Here is a 14451-nt window from a genome sequence, read left to right on the forward strand (position 1 = left end):
TGTGTTACTCAAACTTACCTCTACAAGCCGTGTCTTGTCATAATCTTTACGATGCTGGTAGATGCACTGATTGAGGAGTGAGTAGAGCCTCTCAAGCTGGTCAACTGTCAGGTTATCGCTTTTCTTAACCAATAAATCTAGCAAATTCTATAAGCAGAAGTTGATATAAGTCCAGGATGAAGTGCGAAGGAAATCTAATTCACACTCTACTTTCAAACAGTACATGGGACACAGTAGTTAAAAGCCAATGTATTAGTAAACTTCATTTGCACCCTTTACTACTAAGTGCTCAGCAGAATATTAATTTGGGACCTTTTTCTAGAGAGCTTGCATCAAATATCCATGTATATCAGTGGTTCTCAACCTGTGGGTCCCCAGATGTTTGGGCCTTAAACTCTCAGAAATCCTAACAGCTAGTAAACTGGTTGGGATTTCTGGGAGTTGTAGGCCAAAACACCTGGGGAACTACAGGCTGAGAACCACTGGTGTATATCTGTGTCATGTAGATTTTGCGTTGATTTTACTTAGCAAGTACTATTACTATCCATATGAAATCAAATGCATTCATATGATTTGGGGAGAGCATTTTTCAAAACCTTATTTGGAATAAGGTTCTCCCAAGTATTCAGAGGTGAACCATTTTTAGGCCACAAAAAGATTTGGAAACTCAAAAGCTTTTGGGAGTAGGGGGCACTAGCAGCCCAAATTCACTGCATTTCTGCTACCAACTTTTGTTTAACATTTGTCTTTATTTTTGGAAGGTATGTTAAAGCATCCATCACGCATCATAGAATAAATGAAACTATTTCAAAACAAGGTCAACACTGTCATGTTCTCTTGGTCCAAATTATGGTGTCACACAACAAAATGGCCACGTGACATAATTGTTATCAGAAAATCTATTTTTAAAATGCAAATCAGACTATGAAGAACACACAAGATGATTGACTGAATGTAACAGATGTCTAATGTTAAGAGTAAATGCCCTTTAGACTGCTTCTGACTCTGTGGAGTGTGGAAGGGCGGGGCAGAAATGAATATTCAGATAACAAAATATCTTTAACTCTTTTACTGATATACAACACTAGGATAGTCATAATTTAGTTCAACTTTTACTAAGCAGTATCGATTTTAAAGACATGAACTCAAACATGAACTGTAAGGATTTCAATGTTATACAATTCAAAACTACTTGGGGAGGACAAATGACAAGAAATGAAACGAAACATTATGCTTCAGGTTTAATACTTTATTTCCTATCATCCTTACCATTAATCTGCCATGGTCAACAATAACAGGGGGCACATGCTCCTGTTCTTCCGGAACTTGTGCCAAAGCAACTTTACGAGGTTTTTTATTTTTCAATGTACCTGCAAATTAGGAAGCAAATATTAGAAGACTGGGCTCAATTAAACCAGCCATTTAATTCCAAGTTGTCCAAGAATGATTCTCAAAATCACAAATACCTTCTCTGAGGAGAATCAAGCTAAACACATCATTGATAAAACACAAATGTAATTTCAAAACTTCTAAAAGAAATATCTGTGCTTGAAAAAAAAAGTGATGTCCACAAATTGATTTATCTGTCAAAATGGGAAATCACTACTTTTGACCATGTTATCAGGTTGAGGGTGGGTACGTGGGATATGCCTTTTCCATACCTTCTTTATCTGATTCAGTTTCTTTAGTCTCAACATCTGTGCCTTGTGTTTTCTTCTCGCTATTGCTGCAATGTGGTGCCTCAACGTCAGAAGGCTTTATCTGTTCTACTTCTTGACTATCACTTGAACCTGCCACTTTTTCTTTTTGGTAATCATCCACAGTTGCAGCTTGCTTCCGAGTGGATGTGTCAGTTTCACCAGAAGGTAAAACAGCATTCAATGATTCACATTTGCCATACTGGCACACTGGAATAGACATCCCACTGGAGGCCTCACCATTGACACAGTCCCTCTTGAAGGGTGATTCTTCCTTGGATTCCTCTCCTACATCCATAGCTGTTTTGTTATTTACCAGAAGGGACTCATTTGAACTCTCTTCTGTAGATGGGATACTATTTTCTTTTCCCACTGTTCCATTATTAAGTCTTTGTTCTCCATGTATATCCATGATATCACAAGACGATTCGTCATTTGTCAGAAAGAGGTCTCCTGCTTCTTCCCCATTCTCCTCAATGCAGTCTGTACTTCCCTCGAGTTCCCCATTCTCCATCGGTTTGTTGTCCTCTCCTTGGTTTTCATCATCCGCAAACTTGGCATCATCGTCATCTTTTTTTAAATTATTCACTTTTCTCTTTTTAATAATGCCTTTGCCCCATTGGGAACGTCGTCGGTTTTTCCTCCTCAAGCGAACTGTATTATAAAGAAACAAAATAATCCTTATAGGTACAAGCATCTGTATAGTATAAAGAAGTGACAAATATGAAGTGGGCAAGGTAATAAAATCAAGTATATTTCTTTGAAATATATTACTATACTATATCTGCTTTTCTGACAAAAAGATCACAAAAGGAGATTATTGTAATCATGAAAATAATAAAAACTGTAAAATATATAGTCCAAAAAAGATATGGGCTAGGATAGTGATCACCAAACAAATACTAGTTGCAACTCTATGAATGAAACAATCAATTCGGCTCTTCCCAATTAATGCTCTGGAAACATTTTTACTGCTCAATACAAGAGAAGTAATGATGAAACCAAGGATGGCTTCCTAGAGAAGATATGTAGCATTACATCTTATATCTATATAAATAAAAATGTAATGTTCATTTGTGAGATTAACAGAACTCAAAAACCACTGGGTGAATTGACACCAAATATGGACACAAGACACCAACCAAAAGCAATCTATGTCCTTCACTCAAAAAAACCAAAAAATTAACCAGAAATAACTTAAACCCCCCACAAAGCTAAATAACTATACAGAGTATGCGTTAAAGCAACACCCCCCCTCCCGCCCCTCGCTCCTGCATGAGGGAAAAAGAACCAACAGCTGAGAGAGAGGCGGCTTGAGAGAAGGAGGGAAAAGTGGCCCGAATATCCCTCTCCCTACCTCCTGCTTCTCTCTTCCCAAAGGAATCAGAGGGAGGGAGGGAGGGAAAACACCCTCCTCCAGATTCACCCCCTTCCCTTCCTTTCCTCCTTGGCTGTCAGTCGCATGGAGGTGCTCCACTGGGCTGCTGGGAACACACAGGAGTAATTCTCTCTCTCTCTCTCTCTCTCTCTCTCTCTCTCTCTCTCTCTCTGTGCGCATGTATAAGCACACACACACCCCTATATGCACACACACATATCTCTACATACTTCAACTCCCAGAAAGCTCACCCATACTGAGTTATGGGAAGGAATTCTGGGAAATAAAGTCCAGTATTTGAAGAAAGGACAAAACCAGGAAATGCATGCTCTGTGAGTTAGGAAAGGCTGTCCAGGAATGCACAATCAAAACACTCCCAAAGGATGGCCATCCATTTCTACTTTATATCAACCCTGGGCTATAATATCTACAATAATATTATCTATATCTATATATCTATCATAATAATATCTATGTCTATAATATATGTCTATGATACTATATGTCTATAACAACAATATCTACATGTCTATAATAATATCTGTATGTCTGTAATAATAATGTCTATATGCCTATGATAATATCTATAGGTCTATAATAATATACATATGCCTATGATAATATCTTTCTGCCAATAATATCTATACACCTATAATAATAATACCTATATGTCTATAATATCTGTCTGTAATAATAATAATATCTATATATGTATAATATGTATACATCTGTAATAATAACAGCTATATAGTATCAATAATAATAATAATAATAATAATATCTATATCCCTATAATAATATCTATTAGGTATGTAATAATATCCATACATCTGTTGCCTGTTTTTGCTTGGAAGATATTTAACCCTGTGCTCCTATTTTTTATCAGTTTTATACTAGTTTATGCAATAATTTTGATACAAAATAAATAGCATCTATAATAATAATACCTACATGCCTTTAATAATAATATTTGTGTCTATAATAATATCTATATGCCTATAATAATATATATACATCTATAATAATAATAATAATAATAATAATAATAATAACAATAATAATACCTATATAATATCTTTGAATTGGGTTATATGGTATGTGGACTCAGGTAACCCAGGGCCCTTCCACACATCCATATAACCCTTTGGCCTCGAGGAGATTGAAATGTGCCTATATTAGGTTGACACTTTGCCACTTCGGTTGTGTACTGATAGCTTAGAAACCAACTCTTCCTCTTTTCTTTCTTTCCCATTTCTCCACAATGGGCCACAGCAATGTGTGGCCGGGTACAGCTAGTTCACCATATGGTCAGAATATTTACTCAAATGGCTGATGTTCTTCCACTAGATTTCTAAAAAGTGAAAACTAGAGTTCAAGTTAACTTTTTAAAAAACACAAAAACAACACAAGCTTTCCTAAATGGAATCTGACAACAACCAAACATCCATGAAGCACAAAATTAAAATCCAAGGTTAATTCTCAAAAATGTAATTAAAAATGGGATTAATTACTGTCAAAACTGATTAGCCTGGTGTCATCAACTCTATCATGTGGTTTGATGTCCTAAAAGAATACAGTTTTTATCAAAATAAGAGAAAACTATTTTAAAGCACTTCATGGTACTTTGTATATTTCACACCCATACTAATGACAACGCACAAAACCTTACATCTAAACAGATATGATCCATCAATTTAATATGGTGTTATATGTTCAAACAGAACCATTGCAACATAACCAACAGTGGCATTAGGTAACTATTTCAAAGATGCAAAATAATGTGGTTTTAACACCACCTACTGGCAATAACAAGGAATCAACTATGTTCCTTTAACTCAGTGTTTCTCAACCTGGGGTCCCTAGATGTTTTTAACCTACAACTCCCAGAAATCCGAGCCAGTTTACCAGGTGTTAGGATTTCTGGGTGTTGGAAGGCCAAAAACATCTGGGGACCCCAGGTTGACAACCACTACTTTAACTCATCTTAGTACCGTATATACTCGAGTATAAGCCTAGTTTTTCCAGCCCTTGTTTAGGCTGGAAAAAAAAACCCTTGGCTTATACTTGAGTCAAAGTTATGTTTTATTTTTCTCTGTTATTATTATTATTTATTATTTTTATTTATTATTTTACTCTAGTTATTATTATTATTATTATTATTATTATTACATTTACATTATTTTATTATTATTACATTATTTCACTCTATTTATTATTATTATTACATTTACATTATTTTAGTTTATTATTATTTTACATTTATTCTTTTACTCTATTATTATTGGAAGGATACATAAGCACATTTACATTGTAGAAGGTTTTAATAATGGTTTAATCAGAGTTTGACACTCTTATATTAAATTACAGTTTTATGTAAATATTCAAAAACATTTAACTTACAGATGCCTTAATTAAGGTAATTTTATTAATATCGATTTTTATTTTGAAATTTACCAGTAACTACTGCATTTCCCACCTTCAACATACTCGAGTCAATACATTTTCCCAATTTTTTGAGGTAAAATTAGGTGCCTCGGCTTATATTCAGGTCGGCTCATACTCAAGTATATATGGTATATTTTTTAAAATATTTGCTTTTGTCCTACAAGAACAAAAGGCTCAATGGCAACATGTTTACAAGACATCTCAGCAACATATACTTCTTAGTCTCCTTTTTGCTCCCATCATGCTTCCTCCTTCCAGCATAAAGTTATATAGACCATCTTCAAAAAACATTTGAAAAAACTGGACTCCACTAAAAAGATTTTTCTCATGAAATCAACTCAGCTTTCTTTTCATTTTCAAAAGCTAACTCTGGTATCTCTGAACATAAATCTAAATACTGGATGTGCAAACGACATGCCCATGATATCAAGGCTATTTAGACCACATTAGCAACACCAGCTTCCTATGACACACAAGAGAACAGAAGTGATTAACATCATGTTCAAATGCTTTAAGTTCACATCCAATCTAACAGCAAGACAGCATGCTACTCGGGCTTTCCCCCTCTACTTTTAGTGATCTGGTGACCAATTATCCCTATGGCACCCTAATTCCACTACATGCCATCAGCAATTGAAGTTCTCATCCAAAAGTAATTAATCCACCAAGCATCACAGCAAACAGTAAGTAACAACCCAGTGAATACTACTACTAAGAAGCTTATGGATTTCCAAAATCTCTGCTCATAAAATTTACTCATTTGGCAACCAAAGGAGAGCAAAGTGGAAACCATGCCTTCGTCATTGCTAGATCCTCACAAGGATTACCTTTTTTTAAAAAAATGTTTTTATTGCCGACACAGGTAGAATTATATCACAACCCATCACCATTTCAGAATGTATAACAAATATTATTTTCTTAGTGTTTGCAAGGATGACCTTGGGAGGGAGTGTAAATACTGTGCATCAGAGTTAGAAAGTTTTCAAAAAGTCAGGTCAGAAACAACTTTGAACTTATGCTATGGCTGTACTTGGGTTCGAAGAAATTGCCAACATAATGCCTGCTATGCTGGCAAGAGTCATGACAAATGCCAGAAATCAGTTTACTCAGTGTATGGGGAATGGAAAATGGGGAACGTCACCTACCTAATTTGATCTTCAAAACTACATAAAACAAAACTTTAGGTATGCGCCTACATTATAAAAAAAATAAAAAATTCATACAATGGGTTTTATTAAGTTTTGAAAAAAGGAAGTTATGCTGCCTCACCCTGTACCTTCCTCACTTCAAACCAAAGATGGAAACAACCTGTCAACTTGAAGGTGATAATGATGATGATGATAGTGATGGTGATAGTAATGTTATCAACAAGTGTGCATCAGACAGATGCTCATCTTGCAGACTGCTAGACTTACTGTCTGGATAAATCATCTCAAACACTTACATGCACATTTATTTGCGGAACTGCGCCAAAGTGTCATGGCATTTTTTTGCTTGTTCTGGAATGCTTCTTCGACTCTGGTTTCTGCTTTCTGTACATTGGAACCGTGAGGATTTATTTGTTCTGCGGTTACTGATAAGCCTGCACACAGAAGATAAGCATATTTATTTCAATAATCTTCACAGTGTTAACCAGCTGTTCTAAAAGCTGACTGAAATGTAGCATTAAAACCCCATAGCAATTAAATGCATTTGGATGGATACTACAAAACAAAGATTTACATCAAGAATATACTGTTTTTTCTAACAAATGAATACATCACTCAAACAGTCTTGGAATATGAAAAAATGATGACAGTTTTTAAAATAACCTGTAGTTAGTTCCTAGGCAAAACATGGCTTTACAAAATACTTGCTTTCATCATTCAGCCACTTTGCCAAATGCATGTAATTCTTGAGACCTGATGTTCATTTCACTGCAATTCAAAACTCTAACATTTGCAGAGGGGCATTCACAAGCCAGTGATCTGCTTAGCACAAAACTTTGCTTACAAAACAGCTCCTCCTCCCTTTGAACAGAAATACTGATTTTTAAAATGTCTTCATTACAGGGCATTCCTTTGTTTGTACTTCAAACTATTTCCTTCAAAGTCATCATTTACTACTACTACAACTACTACAACTACTATTATTAATAATAATAATAATAAGTGTCAGACGTATGATCAAATACAAAAGCCAGCACAATGATCTTATTTGCTGTGTACTAATCTTGTTATGTATCAAATAATAATAATAATAATAATAATAATAATCCCAAGTGTAGACTCTGCAAGGAAGCAGATGAAACAATAGATCATATCTTCAGCTGCTGCAAGAAGATCGCGCAGACAGACTACAAGCAGAGACATAACACCGTTGCTCAGATGATTCATTGGAACCTGTGCCACAAATACCATCTGCTTGCGACAAAGAACTGGTGGGATCACAAGCCTGAAAAAGTTACAGAAAATGAACACGTCAAACTACCACCGACTCCCAAAAGGGACTTGGGAGGCTCAGAAGGCACTCCAAGGTGCAGCATAACATCAACGGAAGAAAAAGAATAAAGAAGCAGCTACACAGCCTTGTGGTGTATTTTCACACTGGGCTCAGGTCCAGAGATTCAACCAGTAGAAGTAGACAGTCATAAGGTTACCTTCTCACTATTCTCACCCCTCATCTCCTGTTCAGTTTCCTGAAACTGTTCCCAAGAGGAATGGGGAACCATGGTGAAAGCATGTTCCTGTGCAGGAAACAGAGGGATGAGAGAGCGTCCACCAGAAGGGTGTCTCTCTGGGAAAACCCTTGCTAACAGAAGGTGTTTCTGGTAATTTTCTACCACCCTCTCCATTCTCTTCAATTCATCTCCCAAGTCTCTTATAATACGTTTGGGAATGATGAAGGAAACACTACAAAGTAAAGTCATCATCCACTTATCCAGTATCACTGGTGTTTTCTGATGCATTATATTTTAAATATCTACAACCCAAGAATCCCAACTGTTGTAAAGGAATTGGGGGGGGGGGGGGGACTAAAAAAGTTTATCTTAAGTTGGAGGACTGATCAAAGGTATCCTCATGGAACAACTCTGTGAAACTCTGCTATGCCTATAAAGGTACTTTTTCTGGTACGTTAAAAAATACACTGAAAGACTCCTTGAGCTAAAATGTAAATATATATGATTTGATCAGCACAGGATACATAACACGGTTTAGGCTTCATTGTATAAGCTCAAAAAGGATGCTCCTCACTTGTATTTGTTAAGCATTTTCTGGGAAAGATGTTTATTTTCCGAAAGCTCATGTAATTTTAATATGCAACTTGAAAGAAGATTAATATATTCCAAAACCAGCATATAAAATGATGCCCAAAATACATAAGAATTGTTCCTTGGCTTATTCCTCCAGCAATGAATCGCTTTGAACAACGCTTATCTAACTTTACCTTACATACTTAAAAGCTTCTGTGTACTTGTCTGCGCCAATCTTTGTATGTGGGAAAGTCTACATCTGACAGAGATCAGGGTATGGGAGGCAAACAAGGAGGGCTAAGAATCCCACACTTCTGTTCCTCCCCCCCCCCCCCAATAACAATTCAAGCAACGTAACACCCAATTGTTCAGAAGAATTCAAGATGCAAACAGAAAGATTTTTTTTAAAAAAAAATATCTCCTTCCAACAAATGTGGACACTATTTTTAGATTTAAATGAGCTATTCTCTCAATCCTTAAATGTAGAAAGACATCAACTAGAATAGAATTTTTGTAACAACTGTTTGGTTAGACACATAGCACCTAATGATCAGAAATTCAACTACATTTGCATATTTGACTGTCAAAGTAGATCTGTGACACACATCATAATACCTCTCTTTTTTCTTGATTCCTTGATTTCCTCACACATTTTATTGAACTCAGGATCCAGTTCCGCAGCAATGATGGCATGTGCAGTGTCCTTCAGAGTGCAAGCTCTGTGCCGAATTATTTTATCTACAAAATTAGCATAGCTCTCATTTTAATCACACATTTTTATTTATTTATTTATAAATGTACTCATCATCTGAATCACAGGCGTGCCCCAAGGCAAATACACACATATCTAAGAAATACATAAATAAAAAATAATTGAAATGACATAGTTAACATTTTAAAATTAAAATAAGTTCATATCCACAGAAAAATCAAATAATAAAAATATTCATGCTAGTGCCTAATGAATTGCGTATGTTTTTATCTTCTAAAGCTGAACAGTAATGTGGCTCGGCAGATACACTGATCAAGATGAAGTCTTTACAAGCAACACTTCAAACCAAAGATCATCATGTTACAGTATATGAAAAGGGGAAGCCTGCCTTCAACCTATTTTAATTTTGTTGGGATCAGGGAGTTCAGCCATGTGAGAAAGAAAGAAGGAGGTTCAGATTCCAACAATATTAATGAAAATTCATACTTGAGTCACCTATGTTTCAGAAAATCAAGTACTATTTGTAAATAGGAACAGGCTTTAGCACAGCTGGTTAATCACCAACAGCAATAAAATCACACCAATCGAAAGATTGGCAGTTCAAAGCCCAGGTCAGGGTGAGCACCCAACTTTCAGCCCAGCTCACTATCCACCTAGGCAGTTCAAAAACAGCTGTGAGCTATGAGTAGAGAAATTAGGCACCTCTTAAGCAGGAAGGTATTTTACGGCACCATAAAAAGAAAGTACCAGAAAACGCTGATGATCAAAGAAAGGAAGAAGTCTGTGATCAAGGGATCTTCATCATAGATGATGAAGTGACAGCACCCCCGCGGCTGGAATTGAGAACAACCTCCAGGACACCGAAGTTGGTGAAAAAATGCTGACATATACCTTTATCTGTTATCTATCCTGTCTGTCTAACAGCACTGAATGTTTGCTGAGTATATGTTTTGTGCTCTGCCCTGAGTCCCCTTCAGGATGAGATGGACAGAATATAAATGCTGTAAATAAACAAATAATAAGCTTTTGGTACTATGTAACAGTACCATAAAAATATTTACACTGGTTCAATTTTAATTGCTTTAGATACCATTTTACTAAGACTGAGAAGGGAGAAACTTTCAGATTTTTTTATTCAAATATCTATGCCTTCCACTAAAAGGCCATGAAACTAAATATCTGTAGTAAATTAATAATCTGAATGTAGTCTTAGTGCTGTTTCACGCATGAAAAAAATGAAGAGATAGACATTTATTGCTACAAGACAATAACTTGTTCACATTCCCAAACAAGCAGCAAATAACATACTCCCTTGGAGTGTAGACAAAATGTACTTGTAGGGTAAGTCAGGCCTATCTACAGTAAGTTTTTTTTTAAGGCTGCAATTTTGCAGATATCTGTGTTGAAGCAGATCCCAAAGTATTTTGGGATCCAAAATGCTATTTTAGACATGTTGAAGGACTTTGTTATACCCAATTTAATTATAAAGCGAGAGGGATTTGTGAAATAGCGGACTTCAAAGTTGCAGCAGTTACTGTGGATATTGTTTTATGACAGAGTTTTCCAAACTGTGTCACAATGTGTGTTGCCTGTAGTATGTAGGTGCAGCCCAGGTCACGCCACATAGGGATGGGATGGCCAATTGAATCTCCTTGCAAAAGGGAGGCCAGTCTTAATTATTTGGGGCCAGGCATGTTTTTGAACATTGATTCTTTCCCCTCCCCTTTTGTTTCTCGAGTTTTGCAGCTTTCTTTGTCCCCTTGTTCTCTTTGGTAGCCATATGCACTCAAATAATAGAATGGGGGGGGAGTTTGGCTGCAGATCCGAAGGTCCCTTTTTTGATACTAGCTTTTGGCATATTTTTTTCCTTCCTAATTTTAATTAGTTAATTTTTTTTGCTTTTAATCCTGTTTGTATTTTTTATTTTAATCAATTTTCTGGTCCTTTTTATTGCATCCTTGGTATTGTTTACGTCTCTTTACCATGTGTACTGGAGAAGCTTAGCGGGATGGAGTTCTTTTTAAGAACTGATAGTCTCCAATTCCATACTAGCCTTCTGCATACAGTTTACTTTTACTTTTAATAAGTTTATTAATTATTAATCCTACTGCTATTTTAATTTTAAGCCATCTATTTTATTAAGTTATTTTAATTCTTGCTAGTTAATTTAATTCATTTGATTTACCTTGATTAATTTGTGTACCTTCAGTATTGTTGTGTCCTAATATATTTCATGATCAAATTTAAGTATGTGTCTGTATCTTCTATAAGGATTGGTGTAACCTCCGGTTTGCTAGTAACACTGAATTACTGTGTCACAAAATGCTGCATGTCTAAAAAGTGTGTCACCAACATGAAATGTTTGGAAAGCTCTGTTTTAAGGGTTTTCTTGTGTCATTTGGAGGATAATTAGAAAAACAAACAAACACAACTAAATTATGCAGCTCTTTGAATCCACAATTTGAATAGACTCTTTGATGTCTGCATATTTAAGCTAATATTTAGGGCAAAGTTTCATACATATATGAGATGCAGCTTACACAAATATTAGAGCTGCAACAGGATAACTATCACATATTCTTTCACATTTCAGAAAATATGATTAAATATTTTCTTACCACCCGGTTCTTTATCGGGATTATATTCCAATGCATTGCTGCAGATAAGATCTATGTCTATCAGAAAATCCTTTGTTGTTAAATAGTTTTGTTTATCAATTTTACTTATTATTGTTGAGAGGTCCATTGGTTCTCTGATAACTTCAAGATAATCTGAAACCTGTAATCAAATACCACAGTTAAGTGACACAAGTGGCCGACTTTTAACATATATTCAACAGTACAATTATTTAGATTATCATTCAATGCAAAGCATTTTATATAGAAAGCCATCTTCAAAAACGTAATTTTAAAAAGGTTTTCTATTTTCAATACATCAGAAGAATAAAAACACTGGACTTTTTCAAAGGTTCAAACACAAGATAGAAGAATTTGTTAACATGCATGGTGTGGAGTCAATGCTGTCATTCTGCTGATAGAAGTGCTGCTCTCAGCAGAACAGTGAGGGTATAATTCTCCCATCCCAACTCTGGCACTCTCAAAATTGGATCTGCGGGCCCAAGAACCCCAGAGCAAATTTTCAGGTGAGAGTGCTACAGAAAGGGGGGGGGGGGTTGAGCAGATTTCCGTTAGTACAATGCTTCCAAGACACTTCAATGCAGCTAAGAAGGTTCCTATACTGCCAGGAGAAGACAGAAATCTAGAGTCTGAAAAGGAGATTCCAAGACAGATGATATATCTTGTATCAGGAGCCTATGCCACAAATTGGAAAAGGGAAATAAAATCCCACCCATCTCATCCTTTCCTGGTTTTTGCATCTTTGTATCCACAAGCTGTAATGTGAGGATTAGACCTATCCACAGAACAAGTCCAATACTAAAATATCCAACATCAGATCCTCTATTCCAGTTCTTGACCACTCCCCATCAAAAGGAATGTCCATGGAGAACTAAAGTATGTCACCACCAAGACCAACATGAATGGAATTAAAAAGATGAATCAAGGAGAGAAGGGGAGGGAAATCCTCATATACCAAAAAGTTTAGACAGATCCATTCATCTGGCCACAGTTTGTATGGACCAGGCTAAAAGAAAATCTACTTGATTGAAATTATCATGTGTAAATGTTTCTAAAACATGTACTAGATAAAACTCTGCCTACACAATTGAAAGTACTTTTCTGGAACAGTTAATTATTCTGTAATGGCATTCATCTATATAATTTCTCCATGAAAGTTAGGCAATATTAAGGTAAAGGTTTCCCCTGACATTAAGTTTAGTTGTGTCAAACTCTGGGGAGTGGTGCTCATCCCCATTTCTAAGCCAAATAGCTGGCATTGTCCGTAGTCACCTCCAAGATCAGTATGACGGCATGGAGCGCCATTATGCAGTATTAACTATGAAAAAAAATCCTGAATGCAATGGGCTCCACCAACATTCCAGAATAAAAATATAACAGCTTTGAATTAGGCTTACTTATAATTAGCATTGCCTGTTCCAAACAAAGTTCAGGAGTTATTCCACATACCTCTAGCAGCCCTTCTAGCTCTGTATCATTAAACTATGTCTGTTTGTAGTGAATTTATATTCTTTATATTCATACAACACTTAATCCAATCAATTCTCTTTATGAGACAACAGTCGCATTCTCATTACAGCCACTTTTTAAATTTCCCAGCCGAACGAAACAAAATATTCTAATCTTTGCATGTACAAAAATTCAACATAATGCCACACCACTAATAATGTTCTGCCTAGCACATTCAAGGACACCTTCATGGCACTGAAGTCCCAAACCACTTTGTAATAAGCAGCAGTTTCTTCCTCTATTTCAAACAGTGATTTAAATATCTATTCCTAAAGTACATCCCTAACAATGCCTTTTACTGTTATATAGCAGCTGTAGCCAAGTTGCTAAGTGGAAAGACTGTGTAAATAAAATACTTTGTAAACACACACACAACCTGAACTCTGTTAAAGTAGCAGGATAGGTGAATGGATGATGAGTCATCATCCAAAGTCACCAGAGATGGCTAGTGACTCCCAATTTATTCAGCAATTTGATATCAATTCTTTTCAGCTTTAAAGGAGGTAGCCGAAGTGCTGGACGTAATTCAGTGATTGCTTTCAGAGCTGTGGATAACAAGTAAAAACACTGTCCCACTGATGCGGCACACCTTATCATTTCACTAAAACCGAACTAAGCTTTATACCAACTTCCAATGCTTAAATGCCACTTCATTACTTCTGAATGCCTCCACATCGCTGCTCAAGGTCAGAATCAAGGTGAATCAGAGGCAAGCATCACAAATGCGCCCAGCAACATATAAGATCTACTCACTACTAGTGCTGAGCTCGCAAATATTTGTGGACCTATACACTTTTTTAAAATCCCAATGAGAAATGGGGGTTGTTTCTCTCCAGTCTGCC

General features: G+C 36.0%; 1 protein-coding gene across 2 annotated transcripts in view; it reads right to left on the reverse strand.

The window, feature by feature from the left end:
• ATAD2B (ATPase family AAA domain containing 2B) overlaps positions 1-14451 on the reverse strand; it is a 75298-nt gene that overhangs the window by 4572 nt on the left and 56275 nt on the right. For both annotated transcript variants that reach the window (XM_060786965.2, XM_060786956.2), the window contains exons 22-27: positions 12083-12242; positions 9368-9490; positions 6965-7102; positions 1662-2351; positions 1270-1370; positions 19-147 (exon numbers count right to left, since the gene is read on the reverse strand). In XM_060786965.2, coding sequence (XP_060642948.2) covers positions 19-147; positions 1270-1370; positions 1662-2351; positions 6965-7102; positions 9368-9490; positions 12083-12242 — 1341 coding nt within the window. The remainder of the gene's footprint in view (positions 1-18; positions 148-1269; positions 1371-1661; positions 2352-6964; positions 7103-9367; positions 9491-12082; positions 12243-14451) is intronic.

The sequence above is a fragment of the Anolis sagrei genome, chromosome 1 (genome assembly GCF_037176765.1).
Source record: "Anolis sagrei isolate rAnoSag1 chromosome 1, rAnoSag1.mat, whole genome shotgun sequence".
Classification (NCBI taxonomy): Eukaryota; Metazoa; Chordata; class Lepidosauria; order Squamata; family Dactyloidae; genus Anolis; species Anolis sagrei.